Source organism: Epithele typhae (assembly GCF_022376455.1).
Source record: "Epithele typhae strain CBS 203.58 chromosome Unknown BXZ73scaffold_3, whole genome shotgun sequence".
Lineage (NCBI taxonomy): Eukaryota > Fungi > Basidiomycota > Agaricomycetes > Polyporales > Epitheliaceae > Epithele > Epithele typhae.
Window position 1 is genome coordinate 176 of NW_025954194.1, and position 13,304 is coordinate 13,479.

The 13,304-nt window shown below is 56.4% G+C and overlaps 6 protein-coding genes across 6 annotated transcripts; 4 read left to right on the plus strand and 2 right to left on the minus strand.

The window, feature by feature from the left end:
- Nucleotides 1-1,343: 1,343 nt before the first annotated feature.
- Nucleotides 1,344-1,797, plus strand: BXZ73DRAFT_96494 (uncharacterized protein; the record flags this gene model as incomplete). Its single annotated transcript, XM_048027095.1, has 4 exons — nucleotides 1,344-1,359; nucleotides 1,409-1,441; nucleotides 1,510-1,602; nucleotides 1,661-1,797. The coding sequence occupies 4 exons, from the start codon at nucleotides 1,344-1,346 to the stop codon at nucleotides 1,795-1,797; spliced, it is 279 nt and encodes a 92-aa protein (XP_047882338.1).
- A 2,204-nt stretch (nucleotides 1,798-4,001) lies between these two features.
- Nucleotides 4,002-4,394, plus strand: BXZ73DRAFT_96495 (uncharacterized protein; the record flags this gene model as incomplete). Its single annotated transcript, XM_048027096.1, has 4 exons — nucleotides 4,002-4,008; nucleotides 4,071-4,094; nucleotides 4,145-4,225; nucleotides 4,294-4,394. 4 exons carry the CDS (start codon nucleotides 4,002-4,004, stop codon nucleotides 4,392-4,394), a joined length of 213 nt encoding a protein of 70 aa, XP_047882339.1.
- An 808-nt stretch (nucleotides 4,395-5,202) lies between these two features.
- Nucleotides 5,203-7,138, minus strand: BXZ73DRAFT_39333 (spindle pole body protein; the record flags this gene model as incomplete). Its single annotated transcript, XM_048018353.1, has 7 exons — nucleotides 5,203-5,262; nucleotides 5,317-5,543; nucleotides 5,616-5,766; nucleotides 5,818-5,963; nucleotides 6,019-6,679; nucleotides 6,744-6,926; nucleotides 6,980-7,138. The coding sequence occupies 7 exons, from the start codon at nucleotides 7,136-7,138 to the stop codon at nucleotides 5,203-5,205; spliced, it is 1,587 nt and encodes a 528-aa protein (XP_047882340.1).
- A 181-nt stretch (nucleotides 7,139-7,319) lies between these two features.
- On the plus strand, nucleotides 7,320-9,575 carry BXZ73DRAFT_39434 (mitochondrial small ribosomal subunit Rsm22-domain-containing protein; the record flags this gene model as incomplete). The annotated part of the gene is made up of 7 exons (XM_048018376.1): nucleotides 7,320-7,707; nucleotides 7,778-8,057; nucleotides 8,114-8,268; nucleotides 8,322-8,503; nucleotides 8,558-8,689; nucleotides 8,738-9,209; nucleotides 9,271-9,575. The coding sequence occupies 7 exons, from the start codon at nucleotides 7,320-7,322 to the stop codon at nucleotides 9,573-9,575; spliced, it is 1,914 nt and encodes a 637-aa protein (XP_047882341.1).
- A 146-nt stretch (nucleotides 9,576-9,721) lies between these two features.
- On the minus strand, nucleotides 9,722-10,863 carry BXZ73DRAFT_86969 (ribosomal protein L1; the record flags this gene model as incomplete). Its single annotated transcript, XM_048024363.1, has 7 exons — nucleotides 9,722-9,789; nucleotides 9,841-9,961; nucleotides 10,014-10,235; nucleotides 10,287-10,502; nucleotides 10,558-10,629; nucleotides 10,677-10,745; nucleotides 10,798-10,863. The coding sequence occupies 7 exons, from the start codon at nucleotides 10,861-10,863 to the stop codon at nucleotides 9,722-9,724; spliced, it is 834 nt and encodes a 277-aa protein (XP_047882342.1).
- A 1,725-nt stretch (nucleotides 10,864-12,588) lies between these two features.
- On the plus strand, nucleotides 12,589-13,155 carry BXZ73DRAFT_39981 (uncharacterized protein; the record flags this gene model as incomplete). Its single annotated transcript, XM_048018486.1, has 1 exon — nucleotides 12,589-13,155. One exon carries the CDS (start codon nucleotides 12,589-12,591, stop codon nucleotides 13,153-13,155), a length of 567 nt encoding a protein of 188 aa, XP_047882343.1.
- Nucleotides 13,156-13,304: the final 149 nt, after the last annotated feature.

Consider the following 13,304-nt stretch of genomic DNA (forward strand, 5'->3'; position numbering starts at 1 on the left):
GAGCAAGCCTTGCGGGCGCTGTGGGGAACTCGGGCGCACTAACATTCTTGGACACATTGTCAGTTCTCGCCTTTGCTGACGCAATGCGGCACTGACGTGCCGTTACACTTTCACAGCTCGGCTCATGGACCATACCAACATATCCCGTCTACTAATCTGCTAGTCGCCTCGCTCGAAACTTACTGTATCAATATCAATCGTGGCGGTCTGGATCTGCTGGCTTTCTGGGACACCTAACACCCACCCCTATCCGTACTAGGCGCGACCGTTCTCCCCTGCGCTGCTCTCGTTATCCCTGCTGTGTAGCCTGCAGATGCTCTCATTGCTTTCTCAATGCAATACTGGCACTTCCCCTCTCGCTAGCTTTACTGTGTGCTTCCCTGTTTGGGACGCTGGTCTGCCGTGTCCAGGGCGATGCTGCGACCTTCACTCTGCCGACGCCGTAAAAAGATCGCTGTGACTTCACGTTCCCGCGCTTCCTCCATGGAAGAGCGCTAATCTCCGAGCCTCGCTGCAATTCTTCCGCAGAGGGATACCAGCGAACATCCCACACACCACCGTCCATCTTCTCTCTGGTATATTTTTTGCACATAAGCGGGATACTCTGGCCTCCATACCCCGCTGATACAGGACCCCGGTGCGTTTCCAGGTCGAACACGCGCCCTCGTTGAGGACGTCTATAATGCGGATGATCTTCAGCGCGAGACGGACGGAGGCCTCGCACGAATGTTCGCGCAATATCCGCCCTAGGCCGCCACGAGGAGACAGACAACAAGCTGCAAGATGCAATATGAGCGGAGAAGTCCGTCTCCCCTCCCGCGAAAGCCACTCCGTCAGGTCCGCCCGTCTTTTCCCTAACTCCGCATCGCTTGCCCCCGGCCGACATGCCGCTCTCCGCTTCGCGCTTCAGGCCGCGCTGCGACCCCTGCTGGAGACCGCCCCGCGCCCCTCCTGTCCTTCTCCCGCATTGACGGAGGGTCAGCGCGCTTTATCTGGCAATGTCCAGCAGCCACCGTACCGGCCGGGCCTGCGACCCGCTACCCTCTCCTGGTTCGTTCCCCCGTGGAACGTTCACCCTCGTATGTGGGCCCCCTAAATCCTGCATTGTCGCGAGCTCATCGATCGAGAGGCCTGTGATGTGCACGGTCGACGGCGTTCCAAATGAACTGCTAGATCGCACAGGTCCCTCGCCCTGCCGCTCAGTCCAACCTCACCATGACCGCCGCCCCCCGACTGCAGCAGACGTCAGGAGTAGCCGAGGACCCGAGGACAGCACGACCTGGGGGGTGATATAGCGACGATGGCCGCCGGGTTTCGTTTTTCAGCGTCGAGCTTTGAGGGAGATGACCCACACCCCAGGTACGTCTCCTCCAGGTCGTCCGATGCCCTCTCCTGACTGTCCCGCCAGACCCGCCAGAACATACCGTCGCACTGAACAACTGTGAGCGCACCTCCGCAGATCCCTCGTTCCGCGCCCTGCTCATGTCCCCGTCCTGCCGGGCTCTGCAGATCTTCAACGGAACGGCCTGGTAGCTCATCTGAGCTGGCAGGAGATGTGGACCGGGGCACGCCATCGTCAGGAGTGGACCGCCAATTGCGTCAGTGAGTGCTCGCGTAAGCTTCGCGCATCGACGATCGTCCCTCTTATGCATCCGCACAGTCAAAGATGAGGTCCTCGGCGCTGGGAAAGGCTTGACCAAGAGTGCCGCCCGAGAGCAAGCAGCCGGCATCGCTCTTAGGGCTCTGAGGAACCGGGGGGAACCGTCCTCAGAGGTGATGGAAGCCAGCGTGGCTTGAACCCCGATCGACATCGCGCCCTTCCCTTCTTCTGCTCTCCACATTCTCCGTGCCGTGGCCGTTCGGTAGGTTTCATCTGTTGCGTTCGGCGTTTTTGCAGTGGGACGTTGGGTCTTGGTATGGTATTTATGTCGACTGTGCGGGCACGTCGGGACAGTTTCGACCTTCTATCCGCGCCGGTAGCACCTTTGGTCCCCGTTGTTTCGTTTCGTGTAATATATTGATGCTCACCTGTGTTGCAGCTGGGAGCCTCGGGCCCTAGGCTAGAGCGGGACGCGGGGATGTTAGGCGCTGATCCGGTAGCTGTCGAGGCGCGTACCTGAGGGTCGGAGCGCTGCATTCTGCGCGGCGACAGGGGCCGCAACTCTCTTCCAGCTCTTCGTGGGACGCGGTACGAGGCAAAGCATCGACCGCCATTTGCGCTTTTGCTCGTGGAGCCCGCACCTTCGCACGACGAGTCGGTGGCAGGCCGCCTCATGTCTTCAACGCGTCCGCCCCGGCCACTCACGGTGATCAGATCCGCACAGCCGCCCTGGGTCTACACGCTCCGGCGAGGGGCGGCTGCGAAACCTAGGCTGCTCTACGGTCTCTCCGGTGGGTGCACAGTCCGATTGAGAGCACTCGGACGCAGCGGCCGACTTCGTCGTGGTCGTCATCAGACCTTCCCCGCCACACAGGCGGTAAGTCCGCCAATCTCGATAATGATGCTTGGACGACGCTCGATAAATCTTGCGGTCTGACAGGTGCATCCAACGAGGATTGAAGTCGCATGCTCGCCTTCCGCGCAACCCGGCCTGCGCGGGCTGTCGTCCGACACCCTTTCGTGGCCTCGCAGTGCCGTGACGAGCTGGAATGGAAGGATGCCAGACCACATCACGCAGTCCATTATTCAAGTTCCTCGAGACCTGCACGTACCGTGAGCTCATGGCCTCGCCTCCATGTGATTGGAGTCCTCACTGACCAACATCCCGCCGCCATCTGTTTCCTGGATCTCACATGTAGGTCATACGCGTGTTGGCACACGCATTTATCCTCCGTCGCCGTCGGCCGTGTGGAACCTTCAGGTAAAATATCCAAACGCCATGGCAGCGGCTTACGAGGCACTCAAACTCTCGGAGTCACCTTAGAACGCCTTGCGCTCTGACGGGTCGCAAACAGCCTCGTGAGACCGGTTGCGCCGTCGATAGCTAGCTACACTACGCTACGGAGACTCCCCGAGACCCTCACATAGGGTGCACACCTTCTATCCGGTCATACGGCGACAGGAAATGAACGGACCAGCTGCGTGTGGGCGTCACACGCCCTACGCACCTCCACGCTGCTCGGTGCGGGCTGCCGAAATGAAGTTTCAAAGGCTCCGACGTTACCCTTGCAGTACAGGAAACGCCCGATACCGTCACCAGCGCTGGAGGCGCTCCGGTGCATAACCTCTACTGTTACAATATGCCATGAGGACTTCTGCTTGGATTGGTCTGCTTCGTCGCCACCGTCAAGCTTGGAAAATCCTCATCACTGGCAAAGCTTCACGACGCCCGCCGATCCAGCGAGGCACGCTTTTGTGGCGGTTTCGGGGCAGCAAACCGCACCCACTAACGCATGATGGCCATTCTCAAAAAGATCTGAGCCTTCACGAGTCCGTCGTGACCGACAGTGCTCACAGCAAAAAAAAGTACCGTATGTGCTGGCTCCTGCGCTAATGTCAACTGATGCACGCTACGATTCCTCGATGCACAATAAGCACACCACGGCCACAGGAGGAATCAACAAAGGCCTCAAATGTCCTTGCGGGTCGGAAGAGATGCGGTATTCCCAGAGCGACTGGCGTCTTGATAAATTACACCGCCGCGACCGTGGCACCGTCTGAACGTGGCTAATGGGACAGATCGGGGCATGCGCGGTTGTCTGTCATGCCTCCGGCGAGGTTGCGTTCCTGACGACTCCAATTCCGGTACGCTCGTTATCTGTAAAACCAGCGTTCTCAAGTCTCCGTGAGAGGAGGGGGAATCCACGTCGTCAGCGAAGCGCACCGCCCATGCGCCATCTCCGGCGATGGGTCTACATGTCGGCCGGTGTCGCTCATGGCGCACGGCAGGGTATAAGACTGAGGGAGCCATCCGTCTTCAGCACCACAGTCATTCTTTGCTGATACAGAGCTCTCTCCGCACTCACCCAATCTACTCGTACTTTCCGCACTGCTTGCTACGATGCCTCGTAAGTCGCTACGGTCCATATACTCATTGAATAGGTCGGGTGAGCTGACTTGACCGTGATAGGCTACACCGTCCAATTGAATAACTGTAATTGTAGACGCCAAGGTGCTTCGACGCTGTCCTGACGACTTCTGCAGACCTTCAGAAGCAAGGGCAGCTTGCTGCATTGCACTGGGGCGAAGAATTCGTCAACAAGGAGTGGAAGTTGACAGCCTACCGTAAGCGTCTGCCCTCGCTGTGAGCTACGGGTTCGACTCGCTGAAACGCCATCTGCGGACGCCCACAGTCAACCAGGAGACTGCCGGTGTCGGGGTGTCAGCGCAGAAGGGAGCGGCTAAGGAGCTGGCGTCAAAGGAGGCACTGCAAGCGCTGGGGCAGCCTGTCTAGGCGTGGCTCATGCCTGGTCAGAATACCTGGGTCGGACTTCGGTCGGACGGCAAGGAACAGTAGAGTACCAAGTCTTAGACAGCTGTGTACGGCACGTCGCTGAGTGGAGTGTACATTCGAACACACTTTTTATTATACTTTTGGCAGTGACTGGCGGGCGTAAGCACTAGAGTGAGCGGCTAATGTAGGTGCTTACCTAATGATACCCAGCCCGCAGAACCGCTGGCACGCCTCGCCCAGGACGAGATTGACTGTTCTTACGCGTCGAGATGTCGCGACGAGCAATTCCTTTCGTCGTGGCTGGTCTCACAGGTAGAGTACCTTAGTGCTTATTTGACAGCGCACCCCTAACTCACATCCCTTGCCCGGGGTGCCACTCAGGGATCGTGTCCGGAGTTTACATCTTCAAGCCCTTGTTCGACCAGCAGCAGGCCGAAGCCGGGGAATCGTACGTGTCGAATGCGGCCTTGAACCATTTTTTGTGCCGCTGAAACTTCACACTCCCCTGACAGAGCTCGTGGGGCGACCGCACCGGCGCCAACCTCCGCGCCAGCAGAGCGCCCCGCAGGAAAGGCAACGGGAGAAGGCAATGCACCATCGGACAAGAAACCGCCTCCGGCGACGCCCAGCGGGGGCGAGCAGGAAATTAAAAAGTGATGTCATGTCGGCGGACCTGGCGGGCCCTACCTCGCCGCAGGCACGTCGACTGCGCCCCCGGACGTGGACGGCCCTGGCATTACGCCGCGAGGGTCCCAGTAAACGGCTAAAACATGTACTAGAGCTACACTGCAGTGCACCATAGACAGGATCATGACTTGTCTACATCCATGCCGTTTGCCGAGGCACCCTCAGCCCTCCGCTCCCAGATCTGCGCCGGATAAATTAGCAGTGAAGGGGCGGAGTGTGCAACGTGGAAACGTACCTGAAGCACGGTCTCTCCGAGTACGATCATTTCCTTTCTAATCTCCTCCACGATGAGATCCTGGATTTGGTACCATCTTTCATTGTCTCCGCCGCCTCCGCCGGCGCGAAGGTGGACCTTCCAAATCATGCTGTCCTTGTCGTGAGTTGTGCCTGCCGCGGACTCTTGGGTGATGTTGGCAATCAGATCATATACGGTTGACGGGTGAGAAGCCAGCGCATCGACATCTGTGATACCGGCGAGGGGATTCGAGGGAGTAATCAGAGGGCGTGCGGTGGTCATCATTGGTAGTAACGTACATTCTCGGAAGTCGAGTCCGCGCAAAGGGAAGTTGACGATCGTGGGATTCTTCTCCTCAACAAACATGTTTTTAGTGAAGCGCCTGAAGTGCAGGATGATGTACTGCGGCAGTCGCTGGCATTTGAATCTCCGCAACTGCCCAGCCGATTCCTATTGGAACTGTGAGTATCACCAGCAAAAGAGCGGTAGCATTGCACACACCTGTGTCTTCTGACCATCGTACTTCGCTAGTACTGATTGAATACTGACTTGGGGAATAATGTTCTTCTCGATGGCATCTTGGAAAAGCGGGGGTGGAGGTAAGTCTACCGCAAGGAACAAGAATGGTGACACAGCGGATTTGATCTCTGCGAGAAGGAAGTCAGGAAATATGACACAGCACAGATGCTCACAACGGTCCACCTCTGTCGATATCAAAACGGGGCTTTTCATTGCCGCCAGTGTCCGGTCGTACGAGTACTTGTTGTGTTTCCATCCTAACTTCTCCTTGGAAGGTGGAGAAGATGACGCCTATGACCAACAATCTATCATTGCTCCCACCAAGAAGGTAGGGATATCGCTCACTAGAATTCTTCTTCTTTGTACCCCCTATGTCCTTGTGCAGGTGGTTGAGCATCCATCCAAGGAACTCGACGGGATCCCCCTGCTTCTCTAGACTGAATTTTCCAGCGCTCGTGCGATTGACTTCTTGCAAGAACTCGTGCGGGCTGACCTGACTCTTGAACAACCGGGGATTCCATACCTTTTTTGCAAGACCGGCAAATCGCTTCAGCATCTCCGGCTCCTTGCCACGTAAGTTGGAAAGAAGCAGATAATCTCGCAAAGGCTGAACGTGCAGAAGAGCGTGGACTATGACGTTCATGTAATCATTGCGTTTGATGTTGTTGAGGCCGATGTATCCGGGGATGTATGGCTTGTTTGAAAGGTCATACGATGGCTTCCGGAGATGTTCGGCGGTGGACAGTTTGGAAACGGATCTGACAGTAAAGGAAGGTGCAAGGACAAAAGATATGTCTTCAAGGGAAGGATCCGAGACGGGATACCCGTCGGGAAGGACGTACACCTGAAGCACAGGAAAGAGTTACCATGCGGAGTGTGTTGCGAACCACTCGGCGAATCAGGCTCACCTTCTTAGTCTCGAGGTTGATGAATACGTGGTGATCGTCATGAATTGCATGGGCATATGCATAGGAGCTGCGGCCTCGGCCTTGGAAGTACTTCCCACAGACCAGGCAGCCGTAGATGTTGATGTTCGACAGCGAGACAGAGCAGACCTTTTCGAAGTCAAAGTCCAATACAACTCTGTTTATCTGATGATGGGTCTGCACCCTGTTCGCGTAATGTGCAGGCAACTGAGACTTACGGTATCAAGATACAAGTCCGAGGCTTTCTGTGGCTCGGCATGCAGCACTTCCTGCTCGTCGTCTTCTTCGTCGTCTTCTTCGTCTTCTTCGACCCGAACCCGCTTGACCGGGCGCTCCGAGTCGTGTGGAGGTTCGACACGTTTTGTTGTGGAAGACATGGTCTAATGAAGCAGAGAGAGACTGTTTGTGTAGAAGCAAGGATGTGTGCGAGGGGCAAGCGGTGGCTGACTTGCGCAGTGCCGCGCTCCCGCGACGCGCTGGGACGCGCCGGTGGCTGGCAGCGAAGGCGACGCGCCGGTTCACTGGCCCCCACCACGTCCCTGCCTCCCACCTCCCACTATGCTGCGGCTGAACGCTCGACGGTCCGTGGGTGCGTTCCTGCGACAGCGCACCGACGCGATCCGATGTGCATCGACGGCAAACACCTCACATCAACCTAACGCCCCCCTCGAACTCGACCCCGCGTTCCAGACGCTGTTGAGGGACGTTGAAATGTCTCTACGGAAGAAGGCAGGAACAGGCTCCGACATGCACGGTCCTCGGGAATTGGAACTTTTCCCACACGATTCGGACGCTACGCAGGACTACTTGACGTCGGCGGGGCTCGACACGCAGGAGACAGAGGGCCAAGGAAGGAAGTCTCCTGCCGCTGCGTTCGGGAGCCAGGGCATTGGGGCATTGGTTGTGCCCCTTGAATTGCAGACAAGCATCGAAAGGATGATCGCAGGTACGTCAATTTGTCCGAGTGACTCCCATGGCCTCTCTTTCGCGTACCACTCACGGTGAACCGTTTGCAGACTCGGATAAATCTCAGCTTCGTCAGTCCGCCAAACGCCTGTTCGAGCAAGATTCGGGATCTGAAGACGGTTGGAGCTCTGTGATGGGTTTCAGGTATCGCACGGGCAAGGTCGCGGGGCGCCATGCCCTGCCGGATGCAACTGCGTTCGCGACTGTGGCTCTTCCCGCACATTACTCGGCAATTTACGCGGTCCTTGACCATCTCAAACAACGGCTTGGACCTGATTGGCAGGTGCGGCGCGTGATTGACTGGGGCGCGGCCACCGGCAGTGGTTTGTGGTTTGTACTCGGCCGGCACGAAGCATTACAATCATCTGATAAATTGCTCGCTTCAGGGCATCTACACACGCTTTCCAACGGACCTCGGAGCCGGTGGAAGGCACGCCGTTAGAAGCTGAGCACAGTCAGATGTCGCAGACTGCACTTGACAGCTATCTTGGTCTTGACAAGAGGGAGGGACTGGTGCGGATTGGGAAGCGGCTTTTGAAGGGTATGTGAAGCATACAATTCCTGAGAACTATTGTGTTGACGTGTCGCGCGTAGATCTCGGGAAGGGGGAGCTTGATATCTCCTGGCAGAAGTTGTTCCATGAGGACAATGCCATCGACCGCGTGGACGGCCCGGGAACAATGGCCCTGTCAGCATTCTTGCTGTCAACTCTTCAGACAGACGTGGATAGGAAGCAGCTAGTCAAGCAGATGTGGGATAGTGGGGCCGAAGTAATGGTTTGTCCCTGTTTAATCGCCGTCCAAACCCCAGGCGTCTGACAGTGTCTTCAGGTCATCATCGACCACACCTTTGACCATGTTGCAGGAGCGCGAGACTACCTTCTCAAACTTGGCCAGAAGGAGGTGCAGGAGGCTTCAGACTCGGATTACCCCTACCCCATCGGCACTCACGTGGTGGCACCGGTACGTCTTTCATATGAACATCTCAGGGTGGTCTGACCATCACTTCAGTGTCCCCACGACGGGGCATGTCCCCTCTACGACCCAGGTCGGTCCAAATTGGCATGCTCGTTCTCTCAGCGGATGCAGCGCCCGGCGTTTGTCCGCAAGACGAAACACTCAGGCACAGGGCACGAAGACATGCGCTACTCTTACGTTGTCATCCGCCGTGGACCACGCCCCGCTCCTGCGACAACCAGGCATGGTCGTATCGGCGACGTCGGACGACGTGCGCTTGCCAAGGAAGAGGAGACCGTCCCTATTACGCAGCTCTCCTTGGCTGAAGCTCATCACGAACATAGCGAGGATGCCTCTTCGCAGGTAGACAGCGCAACTGTCCAAGACCTGTCACCACAAGAGTTACCCCTTGGACCATCCGAGTTGGCCGCTGCGCTGCGACACGAGGCGTACAGCTGGCCGCGATTGGTGTTCCCGCCTCTCAAGAGAAGTGGTCACATCATCATCGATGGCTGCACAGTAGAGGGTAGGTCTAACACGTACGAGCTGCGTAGTCTGTCCCTGGCTGAATATCCTTGGTGCTTCAGGTCAGATCATGCGCATGACCATTCCTAAGTCCCAAGGGAAGCAGCCTTTCTACGATGCACGGAAATCTTCTTGGGGCGATATTTTCCCTCATGAACCCAAAAACCCACCCCAGGTGCGGCGGGGATCCATAGGGTCGGATGAGCAAGGGCAAAGTCGATCCATCGGCAAACGCAAGGAGCTACGGAAAAAGACGAAGACGAACAGCTACGGGGAGATTGCGAAACAGCTTGAAAGCGAGAAGAAAACCCTCCAGCGGTCCATCCGGCGGGCCAAACGGCGACAGGATGGTGATTACGACGATTGAGCATTCTCTGCATGTCATACCTCCAGGTGGCATATTTGTAGGAACTCTTTAGGACTTTATAATGGCACATCACTCTTCACACCGAGAGGAACGAGCGGGTTATTATAGAGAGTAGTACAGTGTGGAAGAAGAGTTGAGAATCGACCTCAAAGATCCGAGATCTGGATGCTGGGACCCTGCGAAGTGGTAAGCAATACCCGCGTGATCGAGTTGACTGTGCATGGCATGAGTGGGTGACTTTGAAAATAAAGCGGGAAACACTAACCCGGCTTTGAGTCAGCCTCTCGAGAATCCACGTTACGATCACGGATGTTGTTCGTGGCGCGCTTGACGTTGTGCATGAAGTAACGGATGTTGGTGATAACTTCAGGAACAGTAAAATGCATCTAGATAGACTCCAATGAGCAACCGCATATGTCCGCAGATGAAGAACCAGACCTTCGCGACAGACTGCCTGATAGTGCCCTCCTTGTCACCCTTCCATTCGATAGTACCTTTGAGTCGCTTGATGTAACCGCCGACGTCATCCGTGACAGTACCTCTCCGTTCCGAAGGCATCAACCCTCGAGGACCAAGCAGACGACCAAGTCGTGGAGTAATGGGGCGAATCATTGAAGTAGTTGCCAAGAAGAGGGTAGGGCGGTAGCGACCAGAGATGACCTGGAGGACGAATCAAAGCATGCACAGAGAACAGCAGAGGAAATGACCTACACCCTCAATGAGCTCAGCACCACCCACTATATCCGCGCCTGCCTTTTTAGCCTCATCTGCCTGACGTCCCTCAGCAAACACAAGGATGACATCCTTCGAGCCCTCCTTCGTGGGCTTGGGTAGGGCGAAACGGCCCTTTGGGATGGTGATACCATTGCCCATCCCGGTCTTCACGACAAGCTCGTAAGTGGAGTATGGACGCGCGACATCGACGGCCTTGAGATGCAAGGAATCACGCGGGGAACGAAAGAACATATGTCATGCGACGCACCCTCAGAACCTCGATGGCACTCTCCAAAGGCATCTTCTCACTCAAATAGACACTCTTGGGCCGCTTGGCCAGCTTTTTCCTTCCAGTGCCGCAAGTTGTTTCTTAGTGAGCTTGCGGACCTTCTTCTCTTTGCCTTTGCGAGCCAGCACAGAGGGGGTGAAGTGGAACTGCCGCTGAGGTGGCTGCCTCTGCAAGCGTGACTCAGTGAACTGGCGCGAGATCCTATAAAGTCGTACATACCAGCATCTGAAACGCGCCACTACATTGGCGGCAGCGCGCAGCGAGCTGCAGAACGGTCAGAGACATGGAGAGGGAGGACAAGGAACGTGAACGGCGGGCGCGGTCGTGTCACGAGTCGAGACGCGTCGCGCAAACTCGCGCCGAAAGTGTCTTCCCAATGAGGCAGGATGGCGCCGACTGATAGGATGACGTCCCTTGGCTAAGCCCAGCGCCTCACACAACCCACTTCCTGCTCGCCATTCTACTCCAAGTGCTACTCCGAAAGCTGGACTCCGGCCAGAACAGTTGGTATGCGGCTGTTTAAGAGCGTTGATACGATAATATATAAACAAATTTAATAGGGAATTGGAGCGCATCTCGAGCATATTCTTCATTCTGACTCCTCCAGTGCTCAGGCAAGTCCTGCATGCAACAACCGCAGTTGAAGCCGGAATTTTTTCAGAAGGTTAGAATTAAAACTCAATCGCTGAGTACCTGCCGACGTAAGAGTGAAAAAAGCGAAGGATCACGTAAAGACGATGCATCATTGGAGGATGCCTCGGCTCATGAATACCGGCCTCCAGATAGTCACAGCGTCAACGAGCATGCTTGAAGAGCGCGGAGACCACCAGATGTGAATTCAAGATCATTGTGTTTCACTTCCGTTGATACCGAACGACGTCTGTCCCGCAAGGCAAAGCCACTGAAGACACTGCTGGTGCCCACACGCCGGATGGTCGCAGTCGGCGGTATTCATGGAACAGATGCACAACGTCACGCACTGCGGTGGTGTGGTTTTATATAAAGGGTCCTGTTCCCTTGATTCTCCGAATAGAACGACGTGACGACGGGTGGCAGTCAAGAGGTCCATATGCCACAGGGCGCGTTCGAAATGACAATATCTATAGATCTGACCGTAGCTGCAGCAAGTTTGAGGAAGATATCCAACGGAGGGTCACATAATCTCTGGCAAAGTCGGACGATCGGGAAAGAAGCTGTCTTGCGGCACGCGACAGGTCAATGGTCACAGGTTCCATCACGGTAGTTGTGGCATTCAGAAGATGGGCGGCGGTGGCAAGTCCCCCAAAGTTGGGCAAAGGGTGTCGAATGTACGCTTCTCATATGGCGAGTGCTGAATCGACCTGACCGGCGCGTTGTCATCGATTTAGATCGAGGGGAAGAAGACCCTACGTACGTACGACGGCTGGCATGGCATGGTGTGTATTAGGCCCCAAGGAATTTATGACCGATATGCCATGGCCATGGGCGTCCAGACTACGTTTCCAGGCCGTCGGAATCTTCGGGACATAAATCCAACATGGTGGTTCAATCCTTTCTCATGGGATGCGCCATTATGAATGGCCGCACGCGGTGGCCATTTGAAAGACGTTGTGGAAATATACAGGCCCACAGAGGCGAGAAGTAAGCGTCACGTCCTCGGGAAAACTCTGTAATCCCAGGGCTGCAATTATTTCCTAAGGCGAAAATGAACCTGGTGATGAATAGAATAAATCAGGAGTACATGCAAGAGGTGGGAAAATGCAAGCACGACAGAATATGTGGTCATTCTGGGCCACATGACGGGCGCAGAGGCTGGTGTCGCTGGGAATAAACTACGAACGAAAAGCTGCGTGGAGCGAGAGTTGTACATGGTTGCCGGCCCGGCCCGGGAGCGCGTCGTCCCAGGCGCCCCTCCGACTCGATACGCCAGCGGAGCTTGGGCCGAAAGCTTGACCTTGACCTCACCAGTCCTCGCAAGTCGCTCGACATCCGCGGCGACCCTACAATACCACCACCACTCTTCCTGGCACTATGTCCTCTTCCCTCCTCGCGCCAGTGAAGCAAAAGCTCCCGCTCCGCGTCGCGCAGGCCTCCGTGCGCTATGCTCGGCGCGAGACCGAGGGCGGTCCCAACCGTCAACTGGAAACCATCCGCCGCGCCCTCTACCCGTCGAACATCCGCAGCCGCGCGACGCCGACGGGCAAGTACAGGCCGGACGTCGGCTTCCGCCTGCAGCGCGCCATCCCGTCCGCACAGGCGCACGAGACTATCGAGCGCGCCTGGCTCCTCCACCAGCGACACCTCCGTCACAAGCGCACGGCCGAAGCGAACCGCAAGTTCGAGAGCATGTGCTCGGCGATGGAGACGTTGCGCGTGGTCGCGCCGGAGCTGTACAAGGAGGCGAACAAGGTGGACGATCCCCGGACTCGTACGCAGGAGGAGCAGGACGCTATGAAGAAGATGAAGACTCAGGAGAAGAGAGCGTTTGAGTCGAGGCCGAGAGGTTTGTTCCCCAGGGAATTGCGCGTACCGACAGACACACCTCCCACCGCTGGCTGGACATATGAATTTACGCCTACTGCGCGGCCGTCTTCGTAGACTTGGTATGTCGTGTCAGTCCTGTCATGCAATACGTGATCTCACGCTTCACGACATGCAGATATCACTCGATCTCGGCTGCACTGCGGTATTTAGTGTATGTTCGGATAATGACAGACATTATGCATGCTTTTGCGTGCGTCCGCTTC